The 14,818-nt window shown below is 44.1% G+C and overlaps 1 protein-coding gene across 7 annotated transcripts in view; it reads right to left on the bottom strand.

Moving 5' to 3' along the window:
* The window catches only part of LOC142582451 (bromodomain adjacent to zinc finger domain protein 2B-like), a 119,725-nt gene continuing 104,907 nt past the window's right edge, over positions 1-14,818 (bottom strand). For all 7 annotated transcript variants that reach the window (XM_075692186.1, XM_075692185.1, XM_075692190.1 and 4 more), the window contains 5 exons: positions 13,580-13,689; positions 11,845-11,884; positions 10,819-11,045; positions 6,023-6,166; positions 1-2,988 (listed from right to left, as the gene is read on the bottom strand). In XM_075692186.1, coding sequence (XP_075548301.1) covers positions 2,841-2,988; positions 6,023-6,166; positions 10,819-11,045; positions 11,845-11,884; positions 13,580-13,689 — 669 coding nt within the window. In that variant the 3' untranslated portion in view covers positions 1-2,840. The remainder of the gene's footprint in view (positions 2,989-6,022; positions 6,167-10,818; positions 11,046-11,844; positions 11,885-13,579; positions 13,690-14,818) is intronic.

Below are 14,818 nucleotides of genomic sequence, written 5' to 3'. Positions count from 1 at the left end.
TGTGTGGGCAAATGCAACACCTTTAATGCAGAAATGGAGTTACGGATCCAGACTGCAATTTGTTCACAGAGATGTATAGAGCAACAAATCATACAGTATCCTGCAGAATTCACACCACATACCAAGGTACACAACCTGTGCTACAGTGTTTGATGGCCATATTTGACAACTGACAGAGAAGGCGTGAGCGCCCCTCCAGCGTAAGCCAATGTCAAAAGAAAGGAAGGTTTCGTGCCTATGGTAGCATCAACCCTGGGAAATGTTAAAAGCAAATAGCGTTTTGGCGACATTCCTTTGCACATCTATTATCATATACAAAGAAAACAAACATTCTGCAACAAAAACTGCTAACTAGGTATGCCCCATCATGTAGCAAGTTCTGTTCAATAAACGTTAATACTATTTTATTGCCAGTGGCAAGCCTATACAAAAGTAATGGCACTAGCAGAGTGCACTATAACAGCTCGTGGCATGTGTTGAAACGTCACACCAAACCACAGCGTAAAACAGGAGACCAAAAAAAATAGCCTTGGTGTAATGATTTAAATGCTTGATTTCAGTTATTTTGTACCAGCCACATGTTCACATTTACTGTTAATTCTTTCAGCGGCCTAGCCAGCCTTGTTAATGTGTAATCTTTATTTACATAGGGAATCTGTCAACATAAAAACTCAATGAGTATATAAATATGCAGCCACAACATGTGGTGGACAGGGTTTCAGACGACACAGCCATCGCACTGGATGGCCATCAAAATGATTATGGTCACTGCGACACACATACAGATGCCTCCTACAGCGCTCCTTGCAATGTTGTGCAGTGGTGGTGAAAAATAAATAAGTTACGCGAGAAAGTCAACCTATACACAAGACAACTCCTGCCCTGCCGAGCCATGGAAAAGCATCCTCGAGCCCACATGGCCACGAGAGCGCTTCCCAAAAACAAATAAAAACAATACCTTTACATTACCGCGCAAGATGGCCATTCATGTGTCTGCTTGAGCATTATGCAATGTGTACGTCCTAAAATCAGAAGATTGTGAGTATGTGGATAAAGGAAAGAGAAAGCGGTTCTTCAAATGGAAAGTAGAATGGAAACGCCATTTTGCTTCATGTGACAACAGCATGAAGCATATGAGGCACAGTGAATGAAGCTTACTCAGCAGTGCATATTTTGAGGACTACAACAAGAATTTACCCTGGTTGCAAACTAGGGTCCAACTTACAGATGGGAACAGATTGAAGACATGACAACAAATAGATGAACAAGAGTGAGGTAAGATAAACAAAAATCAAGGAATTACGTGTACACCTACACTTGTCAGGCATACAAGTTAGCACGCACAAGGTACACGAGACGCTACCCAGTCTCCCTGCTTTTTCTTCCAAAGCCAAAGGGACAGAAAAAAAAAAAACAAGAAAGAAAGAAATAGAAAATTGCAGGTGTGGTGAGCAGCGACCTGAGTCAATGCTTTACGAACCAACAGCTAACATCAACAACGAGGCGCAGAAGGCGAACATACACACTTGCTCTCTCCATTTTTTTCCCCCCCTTGCGAATTGGCCTTGAGGCAGTCATTGTACAATCCAGCGATTGGCTTATTATCGCCCATCTGTGAAAGAGCATGACATGCACAGACCTGTGAAAAGACACGCAGACAGCAAAGCGCAAACTGGCATTTACCAAAGAGTGCTGCATTCCTGATGTCCAGAGAGTGACACTAACTCGGCAGCCATTTGTGTTAAAACAAAGCATCCTCAAGGAAGAGATGGTCACAGGCTATGCGAAATTCGCCGGCAGCGTGCGACAAATGCAGCTTTGGGGAGGGAGCAATGATTGTACTAGTGATGGACATGTTAAGGTAATCCATGATGAAACAACGGGAAATGGGAGGGAAACAGGAAACATCCGGAAGCACTGCAAGAAAATATGCACTGCAGTGACAGCCACTGGCGCGTGAGGGTTATTTTTTTCTCCTAGTGCAAAATTTTTTTTCCCCAGACCACTCTTGTAATGAATGCAAGAGTCGTGAGCAACATGCACCGTCTTCAGTTTTTATGCAGGCACTTTCCCCAGTTCTTTCATGTGTTCCATCTTCCTCCTCACTCACAATCGATGAACAAAACACAGAATTAAAACACTAAATGTGCCACAAAACAACAGAGCCACTACGATGAGAGACAATGAAAAGAGAAAGACATCATCAACGATGGAGGAAGACTGCCCCTCTCGCAATGTAACTGTGCCAAAAAACTGTGACAGGGCATGAACTTAAATGACAACAATCACCTCCCCACTGTCCTTACAAGCATGTGACCCTTGCTGCTGCTGCTTCTCAAGTTTCTTCTCTTCTTTAAATTGTCACAAAGCTGCCACAGCCCCAAAGGTGCTAAGAGGTGACAAAGTGTGCCGCTGCTCTCTCTCTCATCACCAATGTTCCTGTCACGGCACTAAGTACCTCATGGGAAAGAAGCACACTGTAACAACCACAACCTTGCTGGACATCAGCCTTGGCCCAAGAAAGAAACAAGAGACAATGGCTGCGCTCGTATGTGTGCGCTTTTCGAGAAAATTAGCGTACAGTATTGAAGTAAAAAAAGTGTGTATAAATATAGCACTATGTATATATATATATATGTATATGTTATGTATACACGTAACAAAAAAATGCGGGGCCACAGGAAAACAAAAACAAAGCACGCGAGAGAGAGAGAGAGAGACAACAGACATGTCATGAGGAGTGGTGATGGTGCATGTGTAGGTAAATGGTAAAGCCCTGGGATGGGTGGTTGTTTGTGCCTGATGGCAGTGGAGCGAAGGACGTGGGAGGGTCAAGGGGTTCAGGAGGTGAGCTCCTCCCAGCGGCTCTCGAAGAAGTTGCGCATGTTGTGACCTGCCTGGCCCACCGGGGAGTCATCCTCATTGAAAGTCTCACAGTTGTCAAAGATGAGCCGCACATCCAAAGCAAACTCGTCCTTGCACTTGTACCTGCACATGCAAAGAGGGATAAGGTCTTCAGGCTTCTCCAAGAGTCGCACAACACAACAACAGTAACTCAACAGACGAAAACACACTAGCCCACCTAGTTAAGACAAAACTGCACCTTATTCCATGGCGTGATGTACAGTAGAAACTTGGTGATCCATTCCTGTTATGTACATTTTCCTGGCGCCACCATTCGCAATTGAGAACAGCAAAAATGACCCAACAAAGTTAAGCTCATGTTTTAACGGTTCACACGTTCCAGGAAAACAAGATTTTTCGGCATAAATGTTCAGTATGTCGTCAAACTGCAATCGTATGATACGTTATCTGGCCGCTAGATCCCATGTGAACAAGAGAATGCGCGGGGCGTGCGCGATCGAGAACAGTACATAGCTGCCCACCGCAGCAGCTTCACCACAATACTTGCTCGCCCGTCTCACATGAAAATGCCGCCGCACACTCAGTTTCTCATTTTGGTACTAACAAACCTCCGGGGGTCATCGAAGGTGGCATTCACGTCTATCACTGCCAATCGTACTGTGATAAGCATCTTCACCTATCTGTTTCACAGCGCTTGGTACTGTGGGAAGCATACCGTACGCTTTTAATAGGCAATAACCGAAACGCACCGCCATTCTCTGTTGCAGACTGCGATTGCGTATGTTTTTCGACCGCTAAATCTGATGCGAACAAGAAAAGGTGTGAGGCACTCGCGATTGGGAAAACTGTATAGCTGCCTGCCACACATGTAAATGACGGTGCACAGTTTCTTAATCCAGTACCAGCAAATCTCCGCCCAGGTCGCTGCACTCACAATTATCGCCGCCAAACCCACTGCGATAAGCATCTGCACCTATCTGTTTTACAGCGCGTGGTGCGCAGTGCGATTGGTAGCATACTGCATATTTTTTGTAGGTGACAATTGCACCGCCATTCCCTGCTGAAGCCGGCGCGATGTGGGCATCACGTTTCAATTCGGCGGCATCAGGCATCACTCACCACCTCGATTTCGTTTCGGTTTCTTGTCGCCCTCTTAAAACACCATGCAATAGGAAGATAAAAAAAAACACGTCTTGGGCCGCCAGAGCACCACCAGCCCGACGTGCGTCGGGGTCTCGTGCGGCAACGATCCGCGCGATGCTTCGTATTATGCAGATGTTAGCAATAGTTGTCTGTGAAAATTTTTTAGTTACCTTGGATTGTACATTTTCCCGATTAGTATGTTTATTTCTCACAGCTTTTTCCAAAATGTATGGACGACGTTCTACTGTATTAGTTTATAGGTGTTTGGCCATGTAAAGGATAATTTGGGCAAGTGATAGAGCACTCTAAATGTTGCGATGGTGGCAATAATGAATTGTCAGGAAAGAAAAGAAAGAATAACAAAGCTTCAAATGTACTACCATCACTTAACGCAAGTATGGGAACTCACATTTATAATTAAAGAAAACAAGTCACAGGAATAGGCTCAAGCAAATAGAACTCAAATCCGGTAATTCAAAAGTTCTGGGGTAGTGTCCTTGAATGGTCCCTTTCGGGGATATAATCACTTTTACGACACTTCATGTGACTCTTCACTGGATGTATCGGCATCTATGGCCGACAGCCATCCCCGCACAGTGCCGAAGAATGCTGTGGCCCATAGACGCTGACGCATCCAGTGTCAAGTCACGTAAGCCCTCAGAAAAGCGATCATTAAAGAATGCCCCCACCTGGTATCTGGACCCCACAGTTAAGTGTGCATGTATGGTAATTCATCAGCTTCAGTAACAAGTAGGCTGAAGCTACTTCTGCGGGTGGCTATGGTTACATTGTAAAAACGAAAATTTCAGAGACCAATGTAATTTCACGTCACATGGGTGCATTTAAATGCACAACTGCAGAGTCTCAGAATATAGTGTCTTGCCTGATCTTCCATGAAACAAGCAAGAAAACTATCAATGTTACATGTGCTGCTGGTGAGGATGGCCAGGCCATTTATGCTTTTTGTTCGCTGGAGCTGGCATATGTTCTTTGGCTGCTTTAGCCAATCACTGTGAAGCATAAGGAAACCATTCTCATAATACACTCGACTGGTTGCTTTCCAGTGCTCTAGAGCACTTTTGCAGTGGAATGCTTTACAATTAGGTGGTCAAAAATGAGTGCTTGGTATCTATCCATCTGGTTCATTCAGAGCGCCAGCCTCCAGCTCAGAGTGCACGGAGGCACTCTCATTTTTGTCCTGGGAGCATGATCCAAGATACGGCGGATTGCCAGTGATGTGGCTGCTGCAACTTCAGTTGTTAGCATGGTACCTGGTGCGGACTTTTTGGTGATTGTTTCGTGTGTGTATACAGTTAATGACCAATTTTTTTATCGGAAATGGGTTACTGCCCCAAAACACAGTATGCATTATTTAATTATACATGCAGGCACTCACAATCCCCTGTCCTAGAATGTGCACCAATACACCTGGTAAGTGCACTGGAAGGCCATCAGAGCTATTTCGGACGTGCCTGTGACAATTTGAGCCCTTGGGGGCAGTAAGAGGCATGCATCCATTTTTTCAGACTGCCAACATTTTGGACGTCCTCACGGCCCCTAGGGAGTCTGAAAAATCAGGTGTTGAATATACTGGTAAACTGGTGGCGACCTTAGTGTCTGCCATGTTTGTGTACAACAGAAGAAGTGCTGATGTGTTTCTGCTTACAGTCTTTAATTAGACTGACCCAAGCAGCTCCTATCTGGCTCTCTGGCTGCGAGCAGGCTTCGCATCGTTGCAATCCGTGAAGTGTGCAGTAGGAACCAGGACCGTAATGTTGTAGCAATACCTTCCCCTCAATTCTATGTTCACAGTTCATGACAGGTGGACTCCATTTATAACGCATACGGAGTGTCACTCTGACCACTGATGAAGTACAAAAAGAAAGAGCATTAGAAAAGGCACCGCTACAAAATTGTGGCCCAGTATAATGTACGATAAGTCAGAGCATGGTCATAGATTTCTGCAAAACGGTAACCAGCCTTTGCAACACTACTTCCACAATATTCAACTCACTGGTTTGACTCCAGCTTGGAGCGCATGGTGCTGACATCCATAGGCTTCTTGATGAACTTGCGATAGGAGGGAAACTGCTTGGTGTTGACAGGAACAAGGAATGGCCAAGCATCTTTGTGTTGCTCCAGCTCTTCCAGAATTTGTCTGGAAGCAAAGAAAAATGCAAGACGTCTCATCTAGTCATCGCTAAAACTAAAGGCATCAAAGGCTTCACACTATCTACACATACAGATATTTCCAGGTGCACAAAACGCTAGACAGCATACTCTATCTTTCCTATCAGCACACAACACCAGCTTCTCTTGTAGACATCAACAGCCAACTATTACACCGGGACCTTTAAGCCTCTTCCTTCACCGTAAAGGCACTGGACCATGGTGATAAAATACGAGAGGTGACCTGATGACAGCACTTCACGGCACTTCACCAATGCTCTAAGTGCTACACGACTGCTTTGGAGTTGCCACCACTTTGTGCAAGGTGGTGGCAGCACGGGTAGTACGGGCCTGTTTCGTCGCTTCACTGTATGTGAAAATGCGTAGCCTAGGGCCACCACGCGGCCAAATGTATTTTGACATCTTGGCTGTTTGAGAAGGAGCTTCAAATCTCAGCGTCACAGATTAGAGAGGGGTTATAGGATACTGAAGTTTTTAGTGTCAACAGCCTGCTAGCACAGATCTGCTGATGCAGCGTTCATGTGACAACAGCGCTGAACAGCATGAAACACATGAGGCGCAGTGAATTCACTCTTCATTGCTTGCTTATTTTTATTTAGTTATTTTCTTTAATAAAGATTGGTGCTAGAGACCAAACTGTGTCACCGCTAAGGGGTTGATGGTTCAAATGAATTATTTTTTTATATGTTCACGATCAAATAGATATTTCATGTTAATGATAATTATTTACAGTTTACTAGAAACTTTAGTATTAATGTGTTACATGCATTATTATTATTATTATTATTATTATTATTATTATTATTATTATTATTATTATTATTAATGTGAAAGCATTATGTGTCCCAAGAGGCAGAAAAGCCGGCTTTGCAACAAGAGGTAACAAAGATCACCAGTCATCAGCATCTTGTATGCCGTCAGTAGTAATAGCGAATTAAAGTTAGAACAAGTTAGAGTAAGGTGACATAAGGTAAAGATAATTAAGGTGAACTAAAATGAATTAATGTGAATTAAAGTAGATTAAGGTTGTTACAAATTAGAGCAAGGTGGATTAATGTAGAGTTGTGAAGGACATGTGGCGATATATGACAATCACGTATCATTTATGTAGCCAATTATTTAGAAAAGTCAATGCTTTCACATTAATATCACGTAAGGATATGTAACTCAATTTTTTTATTACTACATTGTTGAAGTGGCTCTTTGCATTCTTTGCAGGGCCAGCAAGGGGGTTAGAAAATATAAGGCAAGTCACAGTTGCTGATTGTAAGTCAGCATGGCAGTATCCATCCACAGTTGGCTTTCGTGCACGCAGAAATATAACTTCTGACTTGCGGGAAATAACAGCGGGATAATATGCCAAATTTTGAACACGAAATCGAGGACCTATGTCTTCAAAGCTGTTGTTTGTCTGGTGCTATTGGGAATCAAAATTTGACTTTACTGTTGCCATTTAGCCATATAGGTATCAGTTATCCTTGGAAGATCACAAGAAAACGACCATAGCTAACATGCTGCATGATTGTGTGTCAGTGAGAATGGGCCATGTATGCAAAAGAATAAATTGAAAAGTGGATGACAAAACTAAATATTAGCAAGCCGTCAAAACTGATTTAAACTACTGCACCTCAACAACTGGCATAGGAAGTTCGTGTTTCTGCGCCCAGTTACAACATCGTTATATCTGCACCATTTGTCATTGTGCATTGTATGTAACCTTGATAATTCACTTTCTAGAGGATATTACCTGTGCTTGCAAGTACCATGTCGGCAATAAAAGTTTGTCTTCCATTTCTTTAACAAATTCTTCTGTTCCTTCGAGAGCTCAACAATAGTTAGGCAAGTGCTAATCGTGCTACCGACCAATTTACTTATACCTCTTGCTTAAGGTAACTTTGTTCATAAGCTCCATACTACGCACAATGACACGCAAGCCAAATGCTTTTGACTGTCTACACTCACCGGTAGAAATTTTCATGCATCAGGAAAAATATACCAACACTCGTGATTGGAAACTTGTTCCATGCCGGCTAAAAGCCTCAGCATTATAGTAGTAACATAAACAACCACTTAATGCAAGAAAATTTGTGATAATCACCCATCATTCAATGAGCAGCGAAAGCTTGCAAAGCACTTATTTAGGCATGTAAGACCACTTCACTGCCTGGCAACTTTCACATAAGCTCGAGAGGAGTTGTTTGGCCACCTCTCCTATTCTACCAGTGTGTGCTGGGCTGCTGAAAAAACATACAACTGATCTTGCCATATTAAGATTTACAGCTTTATGCCCCTGCATGCAAGCGTGCCACCTTTCACAGCTCTTTCACTTCATTTCTGTCACTTTTTTTGCCATAATATTTGTTGCAGAATCCTTCCCGGGTTGAGATTATGTACTGCACTATGAACATAACCAAAATGAGCCAGAAGCAGAAAAAAAGAAGAGGGGAAGAAATGCAACCACACAATTCAATCTCCAGTTGGCTGTGTGCCAGCTAGTGAAAAGCTGTGCCAGCTACTTCAAATTCAAAACAGATAAACTTGATGAATGAAATTCTTGGCACACTTTCTTTGCTTCTTGGGCAATGAGTTTCTTACACGAATACTATATCTGCACTGACACACTCAACCAGCCATTTGCTTCTGTCCCCTTCCAATGACGAAAACTTGCCTGTATTCCAAAGACATTAAACACTTTAAACATTGTCAAGTCAAAGGGAGAGGCCACACATATAGGCAATGAAGGCTGCAGCGGTCACTTCTGGGGACACTCGACCCTCACGCATCCCGATACTGTTTTCCCCACACGGCTCGTGTCTCCTGTAATCCGGCTTTCTCGTGTGGCTGCGAGCCAATGGCAGTCGGTTTAGTTGTAGAATAGTACGAGAGATGGTGCAAGCATTCCACTACTAATGCCACCTAATGGCGCAGTACTCAGGCGCAAAAGGGGGTAGCCTCTTCCTCTTTGGCTTGGGGTTGGCTGGTGCTACGGCTGGCGTGCAACACCCCAGACAAAAAGGATGCTCAAAGACCATGCCTAATCGAAACGGAGGATGGATTCCTAATTTGCCATGGTTGTCTCAAGTGGTTGCTAGTCTGGCAGGCGCCCCGCAGTGATGACAGGCCCCTTCGTGTGTGTGCGATTCTGGAGGAGAACCCTTTTCACAAACTGACAATAGAGGAAGACCCTTTCCGCAAACTGTGCGACCAAAGGGAGAACTTTCCGCGAACTGTCCAACTCTGGAGAAAGCATCAGCCACCCAACCCCGACCAGACTCTGCGGGTTGCCGCCAGAGGAAGCAAGCACACGCAACATCGCCCAGGGGAGAAGGAGCAGCCGCAAAGCAACGACGGGGATGTGCAACATCGCCCAGGAGAAAAGGAGCTGCTGCAACGCAACAACGGGTACTCAGTGCATGTCACGTGATGTTGACGTCAGCAAGATCCCACCTACGATATTAGTGGGCTTATTTAAGGGGCCCCGCAATGTACTTTTTCAATTCATTCATTCTCTTCTTCTTATCCTTCAACAACCATTGAATAAACAGTGCAAGTTTCGCACTAGAAATCGTCTTGTCCCTGCCTGGTCGCCATGGTCTACAACGCCACACTACCCAATAGTAACGCCGGTAGAGGTTAGAGAAACAGGCGTCGCAACACTGGGTGTGCAAATGTTCCATGCACCCGTCGGCATGTTTCATAAGACCATCCTGAGAAAAGTTTTCGAGTGGGGCTCCGGGACGGACGAACAAGATCATTCGAATGCGCCAACGTTTGCCTGACTGGACACGCGAACAATTAGGCATTGGTGCCTGGTATGGGGCGAACATATTCGCTCAATATCCTGTCACAGTGAGTCGGACTTTCTTGATTCACTAACGCCCACCGACATGTTCTATTTGCAGTAATTCGGCTTGCTGGCCTTATTGTATAAACGGCTTAATAAATACCCCTTTGCTTGTTTGCACTACTGTGTTGGTATTCCTTTGTCCCAAGGGCATGTTTGAGACACCACACACTCTAATGTACCGTGGATTGCTCAGTACTAGTGGAGCTTTCTTTCTCTACACATTTTTTGTTAACTGTTCCAGGCACATGCTTTATTTCCATAAGTTTTCTTTGAGGCATTACTGATGTTTTAGTTCATCGCACCAAATGAGTGCTCCTGTGATCAGAGCAAGATCACAGGCACTATAAGAAGCAAGGAAGATGCAGAATCAAAAGTGTGAAGTTCTTTTCTTCCCTATTTTTGAATTTGAATTGAATTGTGGGGTTTTACATGCCAAAACCATGATTTGAGTACGAGGCACGTCGTAGTGGGGGACTGCGGATAAATTTTGACCACCAAGGGATCTTCAACGTGCCCTCATTGCACCCTCAATGCACAGAACCACAGGCGTTTTTGCATTTCGCCCCTATCGAAATGTGGCTGCTGGGGCTGAAATATGATCCCGCGACCTCATGCTTAGCAGTGCAACACAATAGCCGCTAAACCACCGCAGTGGTGGCACCAAGCTAGTACCAATAGTACCATGCTGGCTACTATTCTGACCTTCCTGGCTCCTGTGAACTAATAATTTTTTTTAAAACACAAAGGCAAATACAAGTCTTGTGGTCACTCACCTGCAAGCAGCCAGATCCTTGAGCACCTGGGCCTTGTTCTTCTCCCTACGATCACCACTCTTGGATGATTTGGTGGTCTGGCCAGGGGTGGTGGAAGAGGAACTGGAGCCACTTGCTGCTGCAGCTGATGAGGTGGACTCGGCAGCCTTCTTGCTGGGGCTGTTTGACTCTTTATTTGAGTCCTTGTCATGACTTCCCCCCTTGGAAGGGCGCCCTTTCTTGCGACCCTGCATGCAGATAACGCAAGAGTGTCTCAAAAAGAGTTGATTGTTGGGCTAGTTGGTTTTCCATAATTGAGCTAGTAACTTAGCACAATAAAAACCACAGACACAAGCACTTGTCTTTGTCCACATTTCTTGTGTTTGTAATTTTTGTTGCGCTGTGTCTCAAAAAGCTTAAGGGAAGCTGCTCACATGCCTCTGATGAATCACTTTGAGTAAGCAGAGCTTGGAGCTGTTTAGAGCACTGGCACAAAACTACTGAGAACCACGAGACACAATGCCTGAAGCGAGTGAGTTACAGGCGAGCGAACAAGGAGTTCGCTCAGGGGCTGATCTATGGGGCACTCTAGGAGGGAATGGCGGGAATTTTTTTAGTGCTGCTATTCATCAATGACACTTCACGGCAATTCTTGGGAAGCTTAGCGACTCCTCAGTCGAAAGGTGAAGTTGTGCTCAACTCGGTGGAATGCAGGAAGATGTTCGAGCCAAAGATAGTTTGAGAATATGTTAGCGTCCCAAACAAAGCAGCTAGTCTTCAATAAGCAATATGAAGGTGCTGACTGATAGATAGTGCACATAACGCGCAACTGTAGTGCTGGTATACACAAGCATGAGCACTCAAAATCTGCAAGATTTCTATGTAAGATTTTTTTTCAGCTACCAGATAGCAAAATATTCACAATGATAATAGTGGAGGCTAATCCTTCAATCCAGGCAAACCCAATCGAGTTGTACCTAATATGAAAGAACACATTGGCCTGCATAAAAATTAGAGTGTTTAAGCAAATGAGAAGAAACCGCTTACCTTTGCGCACCCAGAGCAGCACCACTTCCCTTTAGGAGGTCTAGACAAATGGGTGGGTGGGGGGGGGGGGGGGAGGAAGGAGACACACGAAAACATGTAAGAAGCCAGGAAAACAAATAATAGTCGCAAGCTACACCACAAGCATAAAGTTACTGCCGAAAGCTGTGCATCCACCACCACCACATTGTCCTGCCATTTCTGCTTAACTCTGTACTTCTCTGCATTCCACACAGGATAAGCCTGGTCCTCAATTATCAGTTCTGTGGAGTTGCAGAGCGACCCTCCCACCTTCTCCCTTATTTTCCAGCCATGTGCCTAATGTGCACAGCTTTCAGCAACACCTTTACATTCTGCAACCACTGCACTATGCTGATTGAACTGTGCCTCAGTGGCTAGTGTACAGCAGGTAGCTACCTCTTCTTGCTTTCATAATGTCATGAGGAACCTTGCTCCAAACCCAAAGCTGGCCTACGCATGGTGTATGTTGTGAATTAGGTGCAAAATTGTTTGTTACATTCCCCAGGAATTCGTAACTACAGTAAAGCCCTGTTAAAGCAAAGTTGTAAAAACCGAGAAAAATTCCTAGATAAGTGGAGTTCTGAGATTAGCGAAATCTCAAAACTATAAGCCCGCTGGCCGCGCATAGACTGCACAGAATCTTTCCAAGATGGTGCCAGTAACCATTAATCTATCACAGATGTTCAATATATACCAGGAGCAATAGTTTTGGTCAATCAGTTTCAGAGGTGCGATCACTTTCGCGAGACTTCACGTGGCTCCTCACCGAATACATTGGCGTCTATAGGTAACAGTGTTACAGCATGCATGGCACTGAAAGAGTCAGGCGATTGATCCTAATGCAAGACTTGAAGCTTGTCATCTGAGGAGTTCATAATTGGCATCAGAAATGCAAGAACTGATGCTAACTTCAGCGGAAAAAGAATTCTGCCCAACTTTCCATAGAAAACCGAAATATAACTGCGGAAGAGTGCAGCTGTCATGCTCTTGACAAATGCCCACGAGTGATGTGAAAAGTGTTTACACCTCAGTGTCATGCTATGAAACAAGCATACTTATCAAAGCGCGAATATCACTGAAACTACATTGTGGGCTCGCATGCTCGTGTTGTTTTGGTACAGCGCGCAGTGTGACCACACCTTCTGAAACGTGCCGATCGTCTTGCTTAAGCTCAAAATTAATATGCCGTAACCACATTGATGTGCCACTGACAGTGCCTTAAATGAGGGGAAAAAAAAGGTTGGACTCCCAGCTCAGCATGGATTGTCAGAATTAATCATTGCGTGGCCAGTTATGTCCAAATTATTGAGTACGAAGCCATTAAATATTGCATATGCTTGCACGTACCGGATGACAAGTCTGAATTCAGTAACTACTAAGCCTGTGTGGATGTTTGAGTTTTGAATTTGAATCTTCTTCTATATGAATGCTTAATTTGATGCATGTACTAAGCAGCGATTCATGCCTGTAACGCCAGGTGATCTACTGTGGCTGCTTAATGTGTCTTGAGTCACAAGGATGCTGCCTTTCCTCTATAGAAGCACACTCCAAGCAGCTACTAATCCTAATTTGTGCAACTCTGGTATCTCACCACTCTCAATTTTGGAATTCCATGGCAGTTTCAAAGCGTGTGTGACTACTCTCAATTTCGTGCTCACATAGCCTGCATTACTGAAACACCAAAACAATATGGTACCACAAAGAAAGAGAGACTCACTTGGAGAGTGGTGGTTCCAAGCAGGTGTGATGGAAGACCTTTGGACAGGCATCACAGCGTACAAGCTTGCCTTTTTTACCACACAGGATGCACACTTTCTCGTCCTGGGTCTGCAACAGACACAAGTGGAGACATCAGTGGACCTTTTCAGAACACTCACACTTTGCAAATAGACAGTCACAAGGCCAAAATGCTTGGGCAGAGAGACACACACCCTGGCAGCAATTCGATAAGGCACAGAGTATGAAATTTTGAGGGAGGGAGACATTTTGCTACCAAAGCACAGCCACTCTAAGTTTAAACAGGAGCTGCGCAAGGGAGGAAAAGAGGGTGGGGTGCTATTTCCTGCTGTGAATTTAGTAATGACAGTTACTCTTGAAGTTGTAGAAACTTTACCACGTGATTCTTTCACGTGAAAGAATGATACTTAGCAACTAAAAATGCAGGCAGACAGTAGCTGGGAAAGTTGGGCAAGATGTTGCATGTTCATAGTTGACAAAAAACAGCACTAACAAGCCGAAGACAAAGAATTACTAGGTTCATGTACTCGTGTGTGTGAACACTCATGTCCAAAACTACCTTAATTTTTCATCCTTGTCTTTGTTAGTGCTGTTCTTTGTCAAATATGAAGTAGGCAGGCACTTGATTTTGCTGCTTATAAAAAAATTAACTTGAATGCTGCATGTGTTTATTTTGGCTGCATTTGCGCATGGTAGTACTAGTGATCACAGGAGTGGTGTGACCCAATGTATCATACGTTACACGAGACATCCAGCCGCCATGTACTGCAACCGAGATTGGTTCGCAGAGAAAAGTTATTTAGAGAGCTCTGATGCTTGCCAGTATTTTTTTTTCTAGGATTTAGAGGGCTTGAACCTTTATTTATGCCAAAAGGGAAGTCGAAAATATCATGTGAGCTATGAGATAGCAATGGAGCAGTGCACTTGCAGTTAGTTGCGCCGAGAATTGGCCTTGTTCTGTCCAGACAATTTTTCATAAAAAATTGTGGAGGGCACATCAAACTCAACCAGGGCACATCAAAATCAACCACACATCTTGCAACTCATTTGAAATGTTAGCAAAAATGCATGCTGGTCCCTTCAATTTTAATACCATGGCGAATTCTTTCTTTGGGTGTATGAAATCAGGACAGGAACAAGTCGATATTCCCAGCAGATATATTAGTAACATTGCATGTGATCCTCCATTAATGAAACTTTTAGGCATGGCCTCTTCCAG

Source organism: Dermacentor variabilis, chromosome 5 (assembly GCF_050947875.1).
Source record: "Dermacentor variabilis isolate Ectoservices chromosome 5, ASM5094787v1, whole genome shotgun sequence".
Taxonomy (NCBI): domain Eukaryota; kingdom Metazoa; phylum Arthropoda; class Arachnida; order Ixodida; family Ixodidae; genus Dermacentor; species Dermacentor variabilis.
This window is presented reverse-complemented; position numbering and strand designations above follow the sequence as displayed.